At 39.6% G+C, this 22,151-nt stretch overlaps 1 protein-coding gene across 1 annotated transcript in view; it reads left to right on the top strand.

Moving 5' to 3' along the window:
* LOC143274624 (GATOR1 complex protein DEPDC5-like) overlaps positions 1–22,151 on the top strand; it is a 200,464-nt gene that overhangs the window by 27,578 nt on the left and 150,735 nt on the right. The window contains exons 8-10 of the mRNA XM_076578494.1: positions 1,131–1,341; positions 4,525–4,597; positions 9,389–9,588. Of these exons, the coding sequence (XP_076434609.1) occupies positions 1,131–1,341; positions 4,525–4,597; positions 9,389–9,588 (484 nt within the window). The remainder of the gene's footprint in view (positions 1–1,130; positions 1,342–4,524; positions 4,598–9,388; positions 9,589–22,151) is intronic.

Raw genomic sequence — 22,151 nt, 5'->3', positions numbered from 1 at the left:
TTTCGTACCGTTTGGCTCATCATCTGTATGCAGTGGAATTATTCATCACTATCACTGGTACTTTCTGTTTTGTTGATGTCACTTTTTTCAATTTCATTCACATGTCTTCTTGATCTCTCGTTTTTATATTTGGGTTTTCTTCTTTGTCCTTTGTCCTGTCAGTCCTGGTGTTGGCTTTTGCTGTGGCACACAGTTATCTAGTGATTTTTCTATCAGGTTTTGCATGTGTCACAGTATGCAGGACATTTGCATGGTGCATGTTTCAGTCCACAGTTATTGCATTTATTCTTGATTTGCTGTGCATCAACATTTACTTGCGGTGATGACATTGCTTTGAGTTCGCTTTTTCCTTCTATTATGGCCTTAAATCTGAGACCTTATGCAAGAGTTTCTTCTAGTGTGTATCCTTTTGCTTTGCTCAGGAGTTCTCTTGAAGACTTTAATTGGTGTTGATGTTATGATCAGCTCTGTTATTCTTTCCTTCAACTCCTGTTGATGGAATTGGCATTTGATTTTGAGTGCTGTCCAGTCAGATTTCAGTCCTGTCTCAGTGGGTGCCATCACTTCACTTGTTGATGCATACTGCACTTATTTGTCATGATGTGTTCCAGGCATTGAGCTGCACCAGTAAGCATAGTTATGTTGAATCAGAACCAATATGATGCAGCACACAATACTTGATGCATAATACAAGGATATATATATGTAGCCCCTTTTCAGTGTGATGATATAATGCAGTGGTTGGATGATGTTTTGTGTGTTCATGTTGTGCACTGTCGTGTTAATACTTTGTGTGTGTGTTTTTTTATTTCCAGGACAAAAGTAGAGTACTTCTTTTTGTTTCTCTTTTAGCTGATCCATACATATCAAATCATTACACATGCTTTTTTTTTTTTTTTTTTTTTTTTTAAATTTTTTTTTAAGGAATTCTCTGAAACATACTGATCAGTGGATACTAATGGGCAGCAAAATGAACATTGCAATACTTTGGTTAAAAATATTTGATATCATAATGTTAACATGTAACATTACACAAGACAGTAGATAAACAGTATTGATGGGTGCATAGGGTTCTCTTGTGAATCACTTTACGCAGTTAATCATGTTTGATTCTGTGCTGAAATATACAGGTGGTTTATCGATCGTCCACCGCCGTTGTACAGATCTTCATCCAGATGAGTTCTGAGATGTGGGAGTTTGACCTTAATGGTGACCTCTATTTCGAGAAAGCGGTCAACGGCTTTCTGACAGACCTGTTTGCCAAATGGAAGGATCAGAACTGCTCTCATGATGTGACCATCGTTCTCTTTTCTCGCACATTTTATGATTCACAATCATTAGGTATGAATGCTGGTCTCATCCTGTTATCTTGTGTGCTCAAGAGTTTTCAGTTTTGTTTAAGTGGTTCTTGGTTTATTCATTTACAAACTAATCTTAAAGGAGCCAAAAAGAAAAGAAAAAATGAAAATGGTACATTGTGAGAAGATGAATAAACTAAAACAGTATTCCTGTCAGTCTCAGAACCATTTTATATTTATAATTTTCTAATGCATATATACTATTGGTTTATTTTGATATAGTCTGTGCTCTTTTTATTTATGCTGTTGTTATTTTATACTTGTTTAAAGTGCATTCTGTATATTTCTTTAAGATTGCTTTCATATAATTTTTCAAAATAGAATTATAAAAAAAAGATTTTTGTGTTACATAATCTCTGTCACAATGCTTGTAGATGTTCCCAATGTTTGCCTCACACAGACACACACACACATACACACACACACACACACACACACACACACACACAAGCATACATGCAAATACACACAGAGTACACATACACACATAAACATATACACACACGCGCGCCCGCACGCGCGCGTGCTCGTGCCCACAAGCATGTTTGCACACGCACATGCACACACACAAGCATGCATGCATGCACACACACATGAACATTTTCACGGAATACACATACACACACACATACACTCACATGCACGTGCACACACACACAAACACACGCACACACACACACACACACACACACCTTGCCTGTTTTTCATAAAGTGAGTCCCCATCAGTCTTGCAGCAATTTCTTAACTTTCTTGCTATGCATTATGATCATGCTTTCCTGCATCATCATCTTAATAAATAATAATGTACATTTCTATACCACCCTTTCTGCCTAAGAGCTCATGGTGCTTTTCATGGAAGTATAAATAACAAATTACATGAACCACTTATGACCACTCTTTCTCTCTTTCTCTCTTCTCCCTCCCCCCCCCCCCCCCCACCCTCCCACCCCCACCATTCCTTGTATATGCAATTTGAGTTGGCAGGCATGGGGCAGCGTTGGAAAAGTAGGAAACTGAGAGTTCTGACAGATAGGTATAGAAAAGATGGGTTTTTACCGAAGAACGAAAGGCAGGTATGGAACAAGTAAAATGGATATGATGTGAAAAGTTATTTCAGACAGGAGTAGCATATTAGGAAAGAGCTTTCACCATAGGTTCTTGTATTGACATGAGAAATTTTCAGAAGGTAACAGTCAGAGGAAGAGCGGAGAGTTCATTAGTGTACACACTAATACAGTCAGAAAGATTTGTTTGTCCTGTGGAGTGCAAAGCAAAAAATCAGACATGCAACTTTGTATTTAATTCTCACCTCTGCTGGGAGTCCGTGCTGGCAACAGACAAATGAGATCAGTATGTTGGACTCGGAGAGTCAGATGGGCAGCATTGTTTTGAAGTTTTTTAATTCGCTGAAGAAGATTATGTAGACAGCCTGTGAGAAGAGAATTATAGTAGTCGTTTTGTGGAAGCACAAAATCAGAAATAAAGAGTTTTTGTAGTTTCAGCAGAAATGTACTGACTAATAGAGTTAACCCATCAAAGTTCATTATCGATTGTGCATATCAGATTGACCACCTGAGCGCGAGCATACATACTGAGGTTTGAATCCAGAATAGCTCTGAGATTCCTTGCTGATTTAGAAAATTGAACTGGCATCACCAACAAGGAGTCAGGGAAAGAGAAAGATGTGGACATTTTTAAAGAGAAAATGATCATAGCTTTGGTTTTGTCATGATTTACCTTTAGTTGAATGTCATCCAGGATTTAACATTAAGAATACAATTTTGCATTGACTTAATTGGACCGTCTATTTGGCCAAGTTCTACATACTTCAGTTATTGAGTATTATCAGCAAAGAGTGGTGAAGAACAGAATGACCAGAAATGACACCAGAAAGAGGAGCAGTTTACAGGACAGAATGGGACCAAGGACACAGCCTTGTGACACTGTAGAATAGAACAGTATATGTCTTTATTAGCAAGTGCACCGGTGTCACAGGAATATTGGGGGAGATAGTACATAACAAGGTACGAACATAAATAAAAAATCATACACAAACACAGATACAGTAGAAATTAGGATACATACAAGTGCATATGAATATAAAAACTTGTGCATACTCTGACATGAATGCACTGCACATACACACACACACACACATGCACGCGCGCGCGCACACACACACACACACACACACACACATTTGAGCAGAAGCCGCATATTACATGTGGATGGGGCTGATGACTAGATCTTCAGGTAGATGGTTGTTGATTGCATGATTCTATTTATCATACTGGATTTGTTTGAGAGACAGGGCATTGACTGCTTTGGGGAAAAGCTATTGGCGAAGCGATTGGCTTTCGTCATTATACTTCTGTACCGTCGACCAGAAGGGAGCATCTCGAAAATCCCAAAAGCTGGATGTGATTCATCCTGGCTGATTGATTTTGCTTTTTTGAGTAGCCGCTTATAATAAATGTCTTCTAGAGAAGGTAGATCAGCCCCAGTAATCTTGGTGGCAGTTTTTACGATTCTGTTAAGGGCTGCAACTTCTGCCTTGGAAATGTTTCCGTACCAAACAGTAATAGCGAAGGTTAGCACACTTTCAATGACTGCTCGGTAGAAATCAACCATGATTTCTTCTTTAATTCCGAACTTTTTGAGGTGCCGAAGAAAGTACAGGCAGTGTTGTGCTTTCTTAACAATTTTTTCTGTATTTTTCTCCCATTTCAAATCGTTGGAAATGATCAGTCCAAGAAATTTAAATTCACTGATGATCTCAACTTGCTTGTCTTTAATGACAAGTTTTAAGGGGTCAGATCTGGTCTTCCTGAAATATAGAATTAATTCTTTTGTTTTGGTTTTTTTTTGGTTTTTTGTAGGAGATCAGGGTGGGATCAGACTGAAAGTTTTTAACAATAGACAATCTGAAAATGGTTGGACAGGTATGAAGAAAACCAATTCAACTTACTTAACTTTCTGGAGTCATTATGTTTTATGATCATGTTTTCCTACAGCATTATCTGAACTTTCTTGAGTAATTTTGTGTAATGATCCTGTTTTCTTTCAGTTTTATCTTAACTTTCTTTGTTATCATGTGTTCAAATCATGTTTTCCATCAGCACTATCTGAACTTTATTGATTCATGTGTAGTGATCATGTTTTCCAGAGGACTTTCCCCAGGAGATCAGAGAATGCTTGCAAGTTGATGACTTTGGCAACATCTATGAAGATTTCTATCGGTATGTACAGCAAACCAGGATGGAAACGAAGAAGGAAGAATACAATGAGAAAACCAAACCAATGAAAACAGATTTACTTTATGTATTTAGATAAATTGTATTCCTGTCATAGCAATGCCCTTATACTTTAACGGATGAAAAAACAATACGTTTTCCTGCCCCACCAAATCCAGAAGGCTGGATATACACTTGTAGGCAGAAAAAAAAGAAAAGGGTGGCGCTGCATTGTAGTGATGCAGGAGAACAGCCCACATTTCACGGAGAAATCTGTTTTGGCAAAGAGTCGTAATACAATACAGTACAATACATAAGCCCTTTAGGCATTTAGATAAACTATACACTTGTCATAGCAATGGGCATGTACATTCAGGGAAAGAAAAAACATGTCTTCTGTCCCACCAAATCCAGTAGAATGGGTTGGATTGTGTGTGTGTGTCTGTGTGTGTGTGTGTGTTTTTTTTTTGGTAGTGAGGAAGCATCCTGTTCCTTCTGATATGCACACGCTCTTGACACACAAGCGCTCACTTGTTTTCTCTCACTCTCTCTCTCTCTCTCTCTCTCTCTCTCTCTCTCACACACACACACACACAACAAGACAAAAACGTCAGAATATGTCCATAAACTGTTCACCCATTTTCATCAAAGGTGACAAGATTGAAGAAGTTGACCACCATAAAATCCTTGGCATCACTATCGATAATAGTTTGTCATGGTCACATCATATTTCTCTGTTATGCAAATAGGTATCAAAAAATATCTATCAACTGTCTAGAATTAAACACTTTTTGGATCTTCACTGCCGAAAACTATTTGTCAGTGCTTAGATAGAATCACACATTAACTATGCTTCGCCAGTGTGGGATTCGGCGAGTGACAGTATTATAAAACCTCTATTGAGTCTGCATAGAAGAGCTGTAAAATTGATTCTTTTAAAATCTTCATCATTGACTGTATCTGATTATAAAGCTCTCGATATCCTCCCACTGAAAACAAAACTTCTATTTAACAAAGGTCTATTTATGTTCAAAATCATGTCTGGATTTGCTCCCCCCTCACTGAAGAATAAATTTGTAACCAACACTCATTGTCATCTTCATAAAGTTATGGTACCACTTCCAAGGATCAATCTTTTTAAATCTAGTCTGTCTTATTCAGGGGACTGTTTATGGAATGAATTATTATCCTGCCTCAATGTAAACACCGTAAAAAGCATCCCTAACTTAAAAAACATATATTGTGCACATTCATTGAAAAACATGTGATTATGTGACACATATCAATTATAAACAACAAACGTATAGATTGTCAATATATATATGCCTCTCTCCTCCCATGTCAGTCTCTCTCTATGTCTGTCTCCACTGTCATTGTCACTATATCTGTCTGTTCAGTCAGCCTCCCCTACCTTCTTTACTCTTCCCCCTTGTCCATTCTTCCTTCTGCTTTCCACCACGCCCCTACCCTATTGTCCTCGTTGTTATTCATCTATCGCGATATTATATTGTACATAAGTTCTATGTTTATGTTTGCACATGCTTATGTAATTTTGACGTTGGTGTTGTGAATTGACTTTCGCTTCTTTTTTTTTCTTTTCTTTCTTTCCAATCTTTCCAATTATTATTTATGCCCAGAGGGCTGGATATAAACAAGTACTTTGTGCTTACTCCTTTACCCTCGTAAAATAAAAAAATTCGTTCGTTCTTTCGTTCGTTCGTTCTCTCTCTCTCTCTCTCTCTCTCTCTCTCTCTCTCTCTCATGCAGATTTGTGTGGGAATCAGTCACACTGTACATCTTTTGAGTTTGAAAGGAACTTAGGATAATTTTTGCTGGGTTCCTTCACACCTTAGCCTTCTCTGTAATGATTGGGCTGACATGGCTGTAAGAAAAGGTGCAAAATATTAACAGGAAACCACAGAACTTTATGTGCCTTTGTCTGTGTAAGAGGGTTACAAATTACAAGAACAAGCATCATGGAGCAAAGTCAGGGAAATTTACCAGCAAAATGGCAAAGTTTTAAATTATAGTATAATAAATATTCAGTAACTGGAAATTACCAATCAATCAGATATGTACAGTAATCTAATCAGATTAAAGCAGATCAAACAGGATAAAGCTGAATGTTTTTATGACTTAAGTTTAGCAAAGATATTAAATGCATATGTGGAGAACTTCTTTCTAGGAAGCCCATAATGCTTGAATGTCAGAAGTTGAGCAAAGATGAATATGTGGAGAATTTATTTCCAGCAAGCCCACAATAGACCTTCAGGTGACCATAATCCCCCAGTGGGGGCGTGGGGGGGGGGGGGGGGGGGTTTCATTATGATTTCCTGAAGGTTTGATCAATTTGCCATCCAAATATACCTGTCTGCCAAAAATGAATTACGGTATGAATATACTAGGTTATTGTTAAAAAAAGGCACTGTTTTTGTATTGTCGTGAAAGTGTGTGATAAACAAAAATGTTTGTTGTTATTAGTGAAGTGTCAAAATTGACTAAAATTAGGTTTATAGAGCTTCATGTTATACAACTCAGCCTTCTACTATCAAGAATAACCTGCTAAGATATACCTGAGTATTACAGACATTTTATTACTGACCAAAATTCCACAATTTCAAGTGTCGCGTTGCCACAATTTACAACAATGTTTCATTTGGTAAATGAAACGCCATCATTAATGGTTTATGTCCATACACCCCACTTGTATCAGTAGGGGGATTTTTCACAATATCAGCTTTATAGTTTTTCTGTCCACAGTTACCTGTCTATAATTACCTGTGTCACATAATGTCAGTTGCGGTTCAAGAATCTAGACAATGTATAAAAAAAGAAAAAAGAAAAAAAAGAACCCCACCAACTCCCTTCTGTGGCAGTTGCGAAAGGTGTGGTTATCTATTGTTTTTTTATTTATTTGTTTATTTTATTTTATTTTTTATTTATTATTACTGTTATTATTATTTTAAAATTATAATTATTATTGTTATTATTAAATTCTTGTTATCTTTTACTTTATTTATTATTATTATTATTTTTTTTATTTTTTTTTTTTTTTTTTTTTTTTTTTTTTTTTTTTTTTATTATTTTTTTCTCAAGGCCTGACTAAGCGTACACTGCTGGTCAGGCATCTGCCTGTGTGGTGGTGTAGCGTATATGGATTTGACCGAACGCAGTGACGCCTCCTTGAGCTACTGATACTGATGATACTGATACTGAAACATGGTGAGAGCTCTGGGACTTAATACTGAAGGCTAGGTGGGTGTGTTGATGAAGTATATGCGTCACTGAGTACCGGTGTATGAGTCTGGTTTTCAGAGTTTCTTGCTATGTTTTGATTGGCCATTCCATATATTGAATGTCTTTTGCCAAATTCTAATCCTGACTCCTGTATGTCACTATTGTCTCCACAGGAGAGAGGAATCATGCTATTGGGAGAGATTGTTTCTGGCAGAAAGCTGTTACTTTGAAGTCCATTGTAGCAGACTGCAGTTTCAAGTTTAAAGACACAACTGTGAGACATGCTGTGGCCAAAGTGATTCAAAATATGCATGCTGATAAGTATAGCACTTCCTGTTAGATGGTGGATTGCAGTGCCCAGAATGGCGTGCTTTGGCATTTCCACTTTCCGCTTGTGAAAACATAACATGTCTTGCGAAACAGGCAGTGATTCTGTACTTCTTTTCCAGGGCATTTTTTTTCTTTTCAGTTAGAACACATTCTATAAAGTCCTTTGCAGAACCAGGAGCCTTTTGATATTTGATAAGATAGATAAATAAATGAATAAGATTAAAATAAAAAGAAAAGAAAAGAAAAAGGACACCATTGCTGGGGGACAATGACTCACTTGAGCTTCTCTGTAACTGAATGAGACAGTGAAGAGTGAGGGCTGCCTCTTCCAACCTTCTGTCCTCTGATGCAGAAGGAACAAAAGTACTTGTAATGGTTCGGCCTGTATGTGTCTGATGGGTACAATAAATCACTCCAGTGATTTGGAGCTGCAAAACCTATTTTGAAACCAGAATGTTTGGTCCTGTGGTTTGGATTGTGAATGATTCCACACACATATGCACACACACACACACACACACACACACACACACACACACACAAGAACCTACAAAATGAACAGTCAGAAGACTGAATTGTACAAAAACTGATTTGGAAACATCCTGTTTCTGCTTACAAAACGAATTATTATCATTATTGATATTTATTTTTTAATCTTTTTATTATGAACATTTACACCTAATCTTGAAAATAAGCCCTAGGCATTTACAAATAGATTACACACACAAATATAAAAAAGGAAAAATTGAACAAAAGATACCAAACATCATTAAAGACTGCAGTGAAGATGAGTGATGGAGAGGCTTAGGAAGTTGGTTCCAAAGAATGGGGGCTTGGTAGGAAAAACTGCGTTTTATAATTGTTTTAGATATAATTCATCATTATTTTTATTAATGTTTATTAGTATTGCTTGTGCAACTGCTTTGATGTAGCTGTTGCTCTCTCTGCTATACTCTATTGTGATTATTATCATTATCAATTTACTATTGCCATTGTCAGCATTATCATCCTACCACCATTGTCATGATTGTTAGCACCATTATACTATTGTCATTGTCGTAATTATGACCTGCTATTGTCATTATCATCATCACTGTACTGTTGTCATTGGCTTCATCATCATTATATTGCCTGTACAGTATTCATCATCATCACTGTACTATTGTCATTGTCATCATCATCAGTATTCTGTTGTCATTGTCACAATTCACGTTATCACCATGTTGGCAGGCTAGTAGTGCAGAACGAGCGCTATGACTATGAGGAGTGGAACAACACATTGCGCATGCTGCGCAAGCTGTTCAACCAGTACCAGGACTATGTGCTGCGCTACCACCACTGCCACTGGCCCAATTGGACCATTCCCAAGGCACGCAACTCTACTGCTGCTCAGGGCAACTTCCTTGAGACTCTCAACATGTCCCTCAACTGTGAGTGGTTTAACAGGGAGCACAGTTGAGGGTATGGACAGAAGGGGTGGTGATATTGGGAGGATGGGTTTGGGGGGTGATGGTGGTGGGGGGATTTTGTTTTATTTTTTATTTTTTGCTGCCCCATCATCTGCTCCTTTTCAGTGGCATTACTTCCCACGCCGCTTACTCCGAGTCAAACCATACACAGCCACACCGGGGTTCATCTGTTGCAGTCCCAGTGCCAGCAGTCTACAGGGAACACTGATGTTAGGTCGTCAGGAGGCCACACACCAGAGGAGACCCTGCACTGCTGCTGAGTCACTCCGGTGGTGTTCCGTAGTGCCTGTATTGATTTAATGTACCTAGGGCACCACCTACTAAGCCCCTGATTAATGACAATAATGGCTTAGTTGCAGACCCAGACTGAGTGAGCGTCTCCCCTGGTGGGGGGGATTTTAAGGATTGAGGGAATTTGATGGTAGGTTAAGGAGGATGGGTTTTATGGAAGGGCGGGTGAGTGATTGGTTTTAGAATGGAGGGAGTGGGTAGCAAGGTTGGGAGGGGTATTTTTGTGAAGGGTGGGTGGTTGGGTGGGTTATGCTTGGTGGGATTGGCTCAGAGGGTGTATTTGGGGGAAGGTGGGTTGTATATAATTTTGAGAAAATGGGTGGCAGTGCTGGGAGAATGAGTGCTTTTTGTTGACTCACTTGTGTAAACAAAGTGAGCCTATGTTATAACCAGGTGTTCGGTTGTCTGTGTGTGTGTGTGTGTGGTAAACTTTAGCATTGCCATTTTCTCTGGAAATACTTTATCTGCCAATACTAAGTTTGGCTTAAACTTAGTTTGAAAAAAAATCTTCACAGTCATACCAATGATAGGTTTAAGTCTCCTTAATTAAGCTGTATTTCTGGATCATTAACGATTTGTTTCGTTGAGATTTGTTCCGAAATCTGAAAATTCTAAAAACCACTTCCCACTTAGTTGCTAGAAGGCAGGTTGTGTTTGGTAAGAAAACACCATGACCTCGTTTTTCTTGTTCACAATTAAAAGGAAAGAAATACAAATTCTGGACAGAACACATGATGATGGAGTCTCCCATCGGACCAACGGATGAGTAGGCAGGCAGGCTTATCTGTCGGTGTGTGTCCTCATATGGGAGAAGAGGCCGATTCTAGATGTGCAGCACTTCCCACAGGTGTTGCAAGGGAAAATGTCTCCAGAAGTTGAGCCCTGCTTCCTTCGTTCCCGCTTCTCAACCCTCTTACCCCCAGGTCGCTCAGCACTAATCACCCCTGAAATCCCATGCCAAGGCGAATAACTCTTGCGATTTTTGATAGTGGGTAATTGTAAACATTGATTAAAAATATAATTACCTTCTTTTGTTGCACATCTTTATTTTTCCTGCATTCTACACATGATAAAGTTGCAGAAGAATTTTTGTTTCCAGGCTCATGTTGCTTTGTATTTACACACAAAAAATAAATGGATCAAATTTGATGGTGAACTTTGAAAAAAATTTTTTAATTACAGTATGATTTTCTTTGAAATAAATTTATCTGGTCTGCAGTGACTTATAACACATCTTCTTTTTATTCTTTTTCTTACTCAACTTGAATTCCAACAATGAACATGCTGATTTTTATGTTCTTTTCATTTTGAGGGATGGTGTGTTTTCCTATGATGGTTGGGAGAAAAACAACAGCAAACAAACAAAAACAAACAACAAACCTACCTCACATGTAATTTCTCCATAATGAAAAGAAAAATATAATCCATATAACTAGCAAAATCAGGAAGATTGTGCAGAATGCCAATAAATATCAGTGCAATCAATGACTGACAGTATCGATTCTGACGGTCTGGCGATCGATTTATGATTTCAGAGGTCCGGTGGTTGATTCACGATTTCGGAGGTCCGGTGATTGATTCATACTCAAGTACCAACTACACTCTCAATATCGGTAAAACTCAATGAGTGGATGTCTAGGTCACTCAGTAGGATCGACTTTTACCAAATTCTCATGCAGAAATCAGAATAGTCGTTTGGATTAAGCTACTATGATCGGCAGTCATCAAACTCATCTTGCAAGTTTGAAACTTCAAAACTTTGGCAAAACTTTACCAAATCAGTAGTATATCCCGTTGAACTAGCACAGTCAGGAAGATTGTGCAGAACACCAATAAATATCAATGAAATCAAGACTAACTCACTGACAGTATTGATTTCGGAGATCCGACGTTTGATTCATGATTTCGGAGGTCCAGCGATCGATTCACATTCAAGTGACCAACTTCACTCTCATTGTCGGCAAAACTCAGTCAATATCTGTCAAAAGTCAGTCGATACCTAGGTCACTCAGTTCAATTGATTTTTACAAGATTCTCATGCAAAAATCATTAAAACGGTTCAAAGTCATCTTCAGAATCGGCGTTCAGATTGTGCTAAAGCTCTTGGCAATCCTCAAACTCACCTTCCAACTTTAAAATTAACAACTTTGTCAAAATTCAAGCAAATCGGACTCTGAAAAGTGCAAAATGCATGGCAGGAAGTGCTGAAAACAAGGCTGTGAATCTCGCGAGAGTCTCATTTGTGTAAACAACAATGGCTGTGACCATAGTAAGCACATGTTCAGGTGATGGTACCGAGTGGGTGTGGGTGTTACACTGCAAGCCGACATTGGACGAGTTAGGTGCATAATGGTTAACTCATTCCATGCCAAGGGTTTTTGCCCTTTCAAATCCCAGAAAATCCAGGGTTTGTATAGGATGGGAAAAAAATTCTCAAAAAACCAAATAAACACCCAGACAATTGAGTATTTTAGTATGTGTATTCATTGAATGTTGTTCCATATTTGTGCAAAAAATTAAATTATTTACTTACCATCTTGTTGTTGATCATGGTATCCATTTTTTGTGTATTTTGTAGCATTTTTACACCCATCAGAAAGTTATACCAAGTGTCCTTGAACAGCTTGCAAATGTTCCATATCACATCCTAACACTATATGAGGAACTGAAGACCTAGTACATGCAATGAAGTATGCACAGGTGGTGGAGAAAGTTGAAATTCACACACACACACACAAATATTGTCTCTACATAAAAAAAGGAGTTCACTGTACACAAAAACCTGATGTATTATCACTGACAATAGTCTTGTCTGGAGTGAAAAAGCTCATGGCAGGTGATGTTGAGTCTTGGGCACAGCTTCACACACAGTGGAACTCCACATTTTGGACACCAGTTGGCAGTTTGGCATCTTGGTGTGTTGTGGCGCTTGAACAGGTCTTCACAGACCTTGCACCTGCGGTAGCTGGTCACTTATATCCACTCCAGCCATGTTGGTGATGTAGTCTTGTACTGCAGTTGGCTTCTGTCTTTCAGGATGGTCTCGTGTTGTCACACTGACCATGGTGGTTGGCAGCATGACTGTTGTCAGCACGTGAACTGGCTTTTTGTCCTGACGCTTCAGCACAGCAACATGACCTGCAACCATACACACACAAATGATCATGCAGGTCTAAGTCTTTCTTCTTATTGTAGTTTAAATTATTTGTTTGCTTATTCCCTTGTTTGTTCTAAATATTTATGTGAATGGAAGCATAATGTGGTAATTTTTTTACATATAGTCAAAGAAAACCACCTTAGATTTTTTTGATTTTTTTTTTACAATATTGCAAACAATAATGACAGTATCATCAGTACTAGTACTATTACAAATAAACTCCATGTTATTGTAAAACAGAAAAAAAGTAAACATATGCATGCAATCACACACACACACACACACACATAGTTGTACACTTGAGCATGTGATGTTGTTTTCTTTCTTACACAATGACAAACACACACACACAGCACACACACACACACACACATATATATATATATATATATATATATATAATTATATAAAATAAGTAAAACAAAGTTGAAAAACAACACCTTTTGTTAAACAAAAAAATAAAATCTGAATTTTCGCTGCCACCCGGCAGCTTGGTTACAGACTACACTGATAACTATAATACATACACACTCACCATTTTCAGTCCAATCACTGGTAAAAACACCAGCAAAGTCATCCATTTCCTCAGTGATTTCGTTGTCAGTGGCACATGTTCAGGACTCACTTTCCTCTCCACTGTAAACATCCTCTTCAGCGACGAATCTATTTCCAGTTCATCAGGATACGGTTCAAAATCAATGTTCCATGAATCAGCATTATCTCCTTCAACATTGGAGCCTTCAGTTTGGATCATTTCCAAAGCAGCTTCAACGCTTTGTTGCATTTGACATCTCCTACCGTGTCGAACACTTCGATGCGACGCCATCTTGTCAAACAACTTGCAGAGCTGACTGAGGGTATGCTTCATTGTCAACTGCTAATGAGCGCGTCACTACACACACGCAGTGTGTGTGAATGAAAAGTTGACTGGAGATAACTTAAGAATCAGCTCTGTTTTTGAGTTTCGTATCCGAAAATCCAAATCCACATATGCGGACATTGGCATCTTCTGCTTCGTCCGACGGCATCCGCATATTCGAACAATGGCAGCGAGTGAGTTAATGGCCAGCATTCTCTTGTTTTCAAACGTCTATATGCCACTAGAGCACAGCATCCTCCAGCGAGAGCGGTCAAGGGCATCAGTTTCCCAGAAAGCGATGTCTATGTGACAGGCTTTGAGGTTTGTCTTCAAGGTGTCCTCAAAGCACTTGCAGGGTCTTCCGATTTTGTGGTGGCCTTCCTTCAGCTGGCCATACAGTAGCATCTTCGGGATCCTGCTGTCTGTCATGCGGACAACGTGTCCTGTCCAGCGTAGCTGGCACAGGATCAGCAGGCTTTTGATGCTGGGCAGACAGAACACATACAGTGATACTAACTACACCATTGATGTGCTGACTACATATAAATATTCTGAAGTGGACAGTGAATTAACTGGAATGAACATAAAAACTGAATCGATACTTGGTTGGAGACTGGTTCATGCAGACCTAGAGATCTACCATGTGTTGCAATGTGCTTGAAGCAATGGCAACATCTCCTTTACCACCGAAATAAAAGAATAAACAAGATATATTAAAACACACAAAAAACATGATTTAAACGGCATTATTACGTCTAATACAATTGCGTCTACTTATCACATGAAGAAGAAAACAACAATATTGCTTTGAATACAACAATATTGCTTTGAATATTAAATTTAGTCAAATGACATCAGATGCACTGCAGCAGTGGGGATTAGTCTGCTTGTTTAGGAACTGAACATGCATGGTTCAATCCCGCTCACATGCCTTTTTTTTTCTGTTTTTCTCCCAAGCTTATTTTATATATTATATTTAGTACAGAACACTTTTTAACGATTTTTCTAATCTGTTTTTTTCCCCTCATGATTCCTTACTGGTTAAAGCGTGAAACACAAGTGAGTCTTGAAGGCTTTGCCTCTTGTTGTTTTTATGGGGGCTTGGGGTGGGGGTAATTTTTTTATGTGGCTGAGAGGGTATATATGGTTGGATGGATTGGGTGACTGAGGGGTTGTGAGTCTTGGGCAGCGAATGTTTTTTTCTCTGGACTGGAGCAAGCTGACCGCTTACGCCTTTCCTTACTTCCCGATCCTGCCCTAGATGGTTGGGAAGCCGGGTCGGAACGCCTGCACAGTTCTGTTAATGCAGGATTCTGATAGCTCTGAAGGCTCACGCTGTTGCCACTTCAGCCACCTTTCAGCACTCTGTGCCTCTTTGCCAGGACAAACTCAGCTGTCACGGTTTCAAGGGCTCCCCATGTGAACCAGAAGGTAGTGTCCTCCTCTGTTTGCTTTGAATTCTGCATCAGTTTGACATGGTACAGTATATGACACCAAAATGGGGAGTTCGTATTATACTCCCAGTTTGGTTAAATATACTTACCATGTTTAACTCAAAAGCCCGCCCATCTGTCTCCATGGTTCTTGCCGTGCTTCACATGGGACATATCTTTGCTGGCCATTGGAATGATTATTTACCTACTGCCGGAAATGGCATTTCATTGGCTAGCAGACGGCAGTCTAATGGTGAGATGTCGTATCACTGAGTTGCCGCAATAAATTATGGCCAAGGAGTGCAAACAGATAGGCCTCGTTTGCATCAGTTTGACATGGTAAGTATATTTAATCAAACTGGGAGTATAATACGAACTCCCCATTTTTCCTTTCAGAATTACTCTGTAGCTACAAAACAAAAGAATGCATGACTTGTACATTTACTTTTTATTGTTTGACAACTGTGTCACAGTTTTTATCTGATCAGTGTGTCATGTAGTAGGTAGCGGCAGCCCCCATGGCCGATGCCGGGAAACCTATGAACACCTAAAAAATTGACTAATTTTGAACTGCATTTTCTCAAATTTGATTTCATTTTGTGAAAAACTATCCGACTGAAATAATTATTTATCGTCTATATTTTAAATTTTTATTGTGTTTGCTTTATGCAATGCGTGAATGAGTTCGCGGATAGAAGAAAAAGAAGTGTACTGTAACGCAAAACAGCAATCCTTGTTCAATGGCGGCCGGTGTCTTTCTGAGCACGACAAAGTTAGTTTCAACCACACAGTGGAAAAAATCGCATCCGTTGCTTTCCATTCACTGGTTACTGTTTGAAAAACTGGGAGCCATGAAAGGCGAAAGTTCAAGGAGAACTTTCGTGCGTTTTTTTCCAAGCCTTGTGCGAAGTTGGGTAGTTAGATCTGAGCGCAAATTCAGGGGAAATTTTCGGCTATCTTTCAACGCCTCGCACAGTTCAAAAATGAAATCAGACCCTACGTGATACTGTATGAGAGGTAAAGAGCATTTTCTGCTGATTTCAATGGTATCCGAAACTAATATTTTTGATCCATGAGCAATTTGCTCAAGCGATTCAAAAACAGGTACCCCACTTTGTCAGTTGCATCGGCCCAATCAACATTCGACACAGGAGAGCGGCGCTTCATCAAACACAAAAATGGCATTGTTTCTCCAGAAAATCTTAAGTTTCATCGGTAAGTTTTATATTATTTTTGAAAACAAATGTCTTTAGCACTGTCATGCACAATATTGATATGAAATTCTTTGAATTGGGATTTTTATCGATGTCAGTAACTGAGCAGCTTGGATCTATTTCATCAGTGTTTTCGTAGCGTGACACTGTGTTTCAATCGGAATACGATTTATTTTTTTCTGAGTAAAACACACAAAAACTATTGATACAGAATGGAAAATGGACATGTTAAAACGGAGACCATGAATTCCCATTACTAATATTTGATTGATTTTTGCTTTAGTAAGCAAAATATTATCTGGGTCTAAAACCGGAAGTGCTCTGGACAGCATTAGCGTCGTCTGCTACAAATTCGGTGAGTGTTAGATAAGTGAGTAAAAAATTGTAATGTGGTTTCTTTTTCATTCAACATCACACAAAAGTCTGATATTCTAGTTGCATTTTGCTTCGGTAGCTGTGAAACGTTATATTAATATATACAGACAGATAGATACTATGCTCTCACATTCCAGAAAGAACAAGAACACCAGTTCATACTAACCCCTCCCCCCCTTCCCCACGCCCCTCCTCCCCCTTTCTCCTCTGCAAACTTCACTTTCATAATTAGCTGAGAGTTGTATAGTCATTCCCCTACCTTGTCTCTGAGAATCTCCCACCAATGGTAATGCCCATCGCACACGGGGCGTCGAAGCAGCAAGTTTCACGCGACAAGCAGCAAAAACGTGCTGCGCCCCGTGTGCGAGGTATTCAGGCAGCAAGAGTCGCGCTGCCAAGCAGCAAGATCGCCGTTGCCGCACGTCAAAATCCTGGATAGAACTTGTCCTATTTCCCCACGACAAAAGAGACGGACGTGCGTGGAACAACCAATCACGAGATCCGCTCATTTCACGTGACACAAAATGGCTGACATCGTTTGGACTCGATTCATTCGTTTGACGTTGCTCAATTAATCTTGAAAACAAAGTGTTTTGGAAGTAAACGATTAGACTGTTTGGATGAAAAGATTGTCATTACATCTGAACGCATGTCTGTTTAAGAGTGATTTCTGTGAGTGCCCCAAAAATGTTGACTTTCTACTTTGAACAGCAACTCATATGGTAACGTTTGTAATTCCTGCCTGAGAATATTCTGAGAACGAAAGTATCTTTGACTGAAATTGTAAGGATAACTGGATTTCCAAATATCTTTTAGAGCTGTACACACTTCTTATTTATTTCCACAAACACATCATGTGCAAGTAAACACACAGACACACACACACCACCACCACCACAAAAATACGACTGAACATTCACACAAACCCTACTGAACACACACACACACACACACACACACACCACACCACACCACACACAAACACTACTAAACACACACATACACACACCACATCACACACACAAACGGTACTAAACACACACACACACACACACACACACACACACACACACACTGTACCACACCACACACAAAAACATGACTGAACTCTCAAACAGCACTGAACACATACACACACACACACACACACACACACACACACACTACTGAACACTCACACAAACACTACTGAACACACACACACACACACACACACACACACACACACACAGAGTCATTCCTTCATCCACATGCTCACTGTGTAGACACTGAGAGCACATAAATAACAATAGACATAATAGTACATGAATATGCAAAATCAAATATTTGAGTTCTGCAATTTTGACAGTTCACTGATCCTGAAGTAATGTGCTGGGATAACCAACAAATCAACTGAAACAAATATTGATTGCAACCATAACTTCTTTTTTTTTTTCCTTTTACTGGAGTGCTATTTTACCAATATTGATTACAAATGTTGGTTGCAACTTAAATTGAATGTTTGTAAGCAGTCAGAATACAAATATCATGCTGACAGCAGCTAAGTGTGACTATTTCCCCATGAAATCACAAATATTAGCATGAAATTATGATCAAATATTGGTGAACTACTGATTTTAGACAGCATGTTAACTTTCTTATCAATCATAATTATGATTTATTTTGATATTATTCTAATATAACTTTTTATATCTATTAGTTAATGTGCATGGTTGACCAAGTATTACAATATTACAATATACCCCCTACAGCAATCAGTTGTTTGTAAGCAGGCATACAGCATATGTTAAGCTGAGTAAAACAAAGTGTGAGATATATACATGTGGTAAACTGATTGCATGTGGTAAACTGACTGCAGGTTAGTGTGATTTTCAATTTATTTTCCCCCAAGTGAAACAAATACTGAATGCAGCATTATTTATTATGTGGAGCTATTTTCTCAATACTATTTACAAATGTTGGCAGCAACCTAACTAAAATGTTTGTAACCGGACAGAATACAAATATTATGGGATTTATGCTGACTGTAGCTAAGTGTGACTATTTTCTCATACAAATAACAAATATTAACAGTATGATTAGTGTTTGGTAAACAACTGATTTCAGATAGCATTTTAACTTCACTTCGTGTCATAGTTCTAATTTGATTGTCTTTTGACATAGCTTATCATCCATAATAGGTCTGAGTGCAATCAAAGACTTACCTGATTTCACCTTCAGCCCCCTACCTTCACCTGAAATAAACATTAGCCAGCAGTTTGTTCTTACAGTGTTTGCCAAATGACTTGTCATTATGTATATCAGTGGGTTGTTTTTTTTTATAACACTGTTTGATAACTTACACACCGTTGATTAGTATCAGTGTGTTTTGATGTTTTCAGTTTAGTTGTAACTTGTGTTACTTCATATTGGAGAACTGTTAGTTCAACACAAATATATGCTTGATTAATTGATTTCTCCTTCATGGTCTGAATGCAGTTATAATTTCTTTTCTTCCTTTTCAAATCATAGTTTGGAACTGAAAAATGTTGGAATCTGATTGCATCTGCAGTTATATCCATTCCATTCCATTCATTCTCCTGCCCGGGATGGGCGTAGAGGAGACATGAGGGACGATTCCATAGTCAGACGACGCCATCCGGTTCTATCTTCTGCCTGTCGTATCAGCGTAGCGCTATCCATATTGGTCCATTCCTTGATGTTGTCCATCCAGCATTTAGCTTGCCTCCCTCTTCGCCTACCACCCTCTAGCGTTCCCTGTAGAACTGTCTTTTGCAGTGAATTGTGGCGTGTCACATGCCCGAACCATGACAGCTTCCTCCTTTTGACCACTGCTAAGAGTGGTTCCAGTGGACCCACTAGCATAGTTATTTGGCTCTTGACAAAGTCATTGGTCTTTCTGTCCTTCCATGAGATTCCAAGCAGTCGTCTGAAGCATTTTGTCTCAAACGTCTGGACTTTCCTAGTAGTCTCTGCTGTTAAAGTCCAACTTTCACATCCATACAGCAGTATGGATAGCACCAGGGATCGGTACAGTTTGATCTTTGTTGGAAAGCTGATCTCTCTGCTCTTCCAGATCTTGCTGAGCTTAGCCATTGCTGATGTTGCGATCGCTATCCTAATCTTTATTTCAGTTGTTGAGCGACCGTCGTTTGTGAGGGTGGTGCCGAGATATTTGAAAGCATCCACTTCTTCAAGTTGTTATCCGTTCATGAAGATTTGAGCTTGGGTGTTGGTTGAGCTGTTTACCAACACTTTGCTTTTCTCGGTGCTCACTTCCATTCCGTATGCACCTGCTCTTCCTTCTAGTCTCTTGGTGAGGTCTTGTAGTTCTTTGTTGCTGCCTCCTAGTAGATCTATGTCATCTGCGAATCTCAAGTTGTTGATGATTCTTCCTCCTATGGAGATGGTAGAGTGGAAGTCATGGAGGGTTTCGCGCATGATGTTTTCTAGGAAAAGGTTGAATAGTACTGGGGAGAGCAGGCAACCCTGACGGACACCGACTGTGGTCTTAAAGTATATTCCGATTTGGTTGTTGAGGAGGACTGCGCTGCTGGATGTCTTGTACAGCGCCTGAATGACTTGGGTGAGACCCTCCTCAATGCCAAACTGTCTGAGTACCTGCCACAGTCCATCATGCCACACCCTGTCAAAGGCTTTCTTGAAGTCTATGAAGTTGTGGAACAGGTCTCTTTGATGTTGCAGGTGTTTTTCCATCAGTAATCGGCAGGTGAAGATCTGTTCTACTGTGCTTCTGCCTGCTCTGAATCCGGCTTGTTCCTCTGCCAGGTGTTCTTCAGCCTCTTTCTTGAGTCGGTTTAGAATGACTCGAAGCATGATTTTGCTCGTGTGGCTAATAAGACTGATTGTCCTGTAATTCTGGCATTGGCGGAGATTCCCCTTTTTTGGTATGGGGATGATGAGCGACCGAGTCCATTCTGAGGGCCACTGTTTTGTCTCCCAGATCTTTTGACAGATTGCTGTTACAATTGTGACCAGCTCATTCCCTCCGTGTTTGAGCAGCTCTGCCGGAATGTTGTCTGCTCCAGGTGACTTTCCTGCTGGTAGACTGCGTACAGCTTCTTCCACTTCTTCCCTCAACACTGGCAGGGGTGAAGGTTCCCTTGATGGTGTTATGTCTCTGTCAATCAAACTGTCATCTGGTTGTATGGGATAGTTGTATAATTCTTGACAGTATTGTGTCCATCTGTTCAGAACAGCGGAGCTTTCTGTCAGTAGTTCGCCTGAGGTATCCTCAATGACAGACGATTTGTTCTGCTGCGTCTTGGTGAGTTTCTTCAGTGTGGCATTGGCAAATTTGCTGTTTCCTCCTTCCATTCCTTTTTCGATCTTCTCACACTGGTCGTTGATCCATTGTTCTTTGGCTTCTTCCATCTTTTTTCTCACAAGTTTATTGGTTTCACGATACTGTGCGGCTTCGTTAGGGCTAGTGTTTTTCGTCTTCTTCAGGGATCTTCTCTTATCACACAGGTCAAGGATGTCGTTAGAGATCCATGGCTGGTGTTTCTTCCTCTGTCGCCCCAGTACCTCTTCAGCTGTTTCACGGACTGCCTCATTGAAGGTGTTGGTGAGGTCGTTGATGTTGTTATCCAGAAGGCTGAGTGCCGCAAACCGTCCCCCGAGCTGAGCTTGGAAGACCTCTTCAATCTCCGGGTCTTTAAGCTTCTCCAGATCAAACTTGATACGGGGTTGCACCGCTTGGTGTTTTTTCTTCAGCTTCATCTTCATTGTGAGCAGCACAAGGTCATGATCACTGCCTATGTCAGCTCCGGGGTAAGTCCTCGTCTTTGCTCTGTTGATGCTTGATTTGAAACGCCGCGGGGTGAGGACAAAGTCAATCTGGTTGTGAGTTCTCCCGTTCGGTGCATGCCAGGTTGTTCTTCTTGACAGCTTGTGAGGGTAAAGAGTGTTAGCGATGGTGAGCCTTTGACTGCACGCAAACTCCAGAAGGCGAAGTCCCCTGTCGTTGGTGTCTCCTGTGCCATACTGGCCCACTGTTCCAGCCCAGTCGTTGTAGGCATCTGAGCCGATTTTGGCATTGAAGTCCCCCTGAACAATGATGATGTCTTTTTTGGGGGCCTTCTTGATGGTGTCTTCTATTTTTTCGTAAAATTCTTCGACATCCTGGTCTTCATGGTCAGTTGTTGGTGCATATACTTGGATGATTGTGATGT

The sequence above is a fragment of the Babylonia areolata genome, chromosome 29 (assembly GCF_041734735.1).
Source record: "Babylonia areolata isolate BAREFJ2019XMU chromosome 29, ASM4173473v1, whole genome shotgun sequence".
In the NCBI taxonomy this organism is placed as follows: Eukaryota; Metazoa; Mollusca; class Gastropoda; order Neogastropoda; family Buccinidae; genus Babylonia; species Babylonia areolata.
Note: the sequence above shows the minus strand (reverse complement) of the source record. Positions and strands in the feature narration are given on the sequence as shown.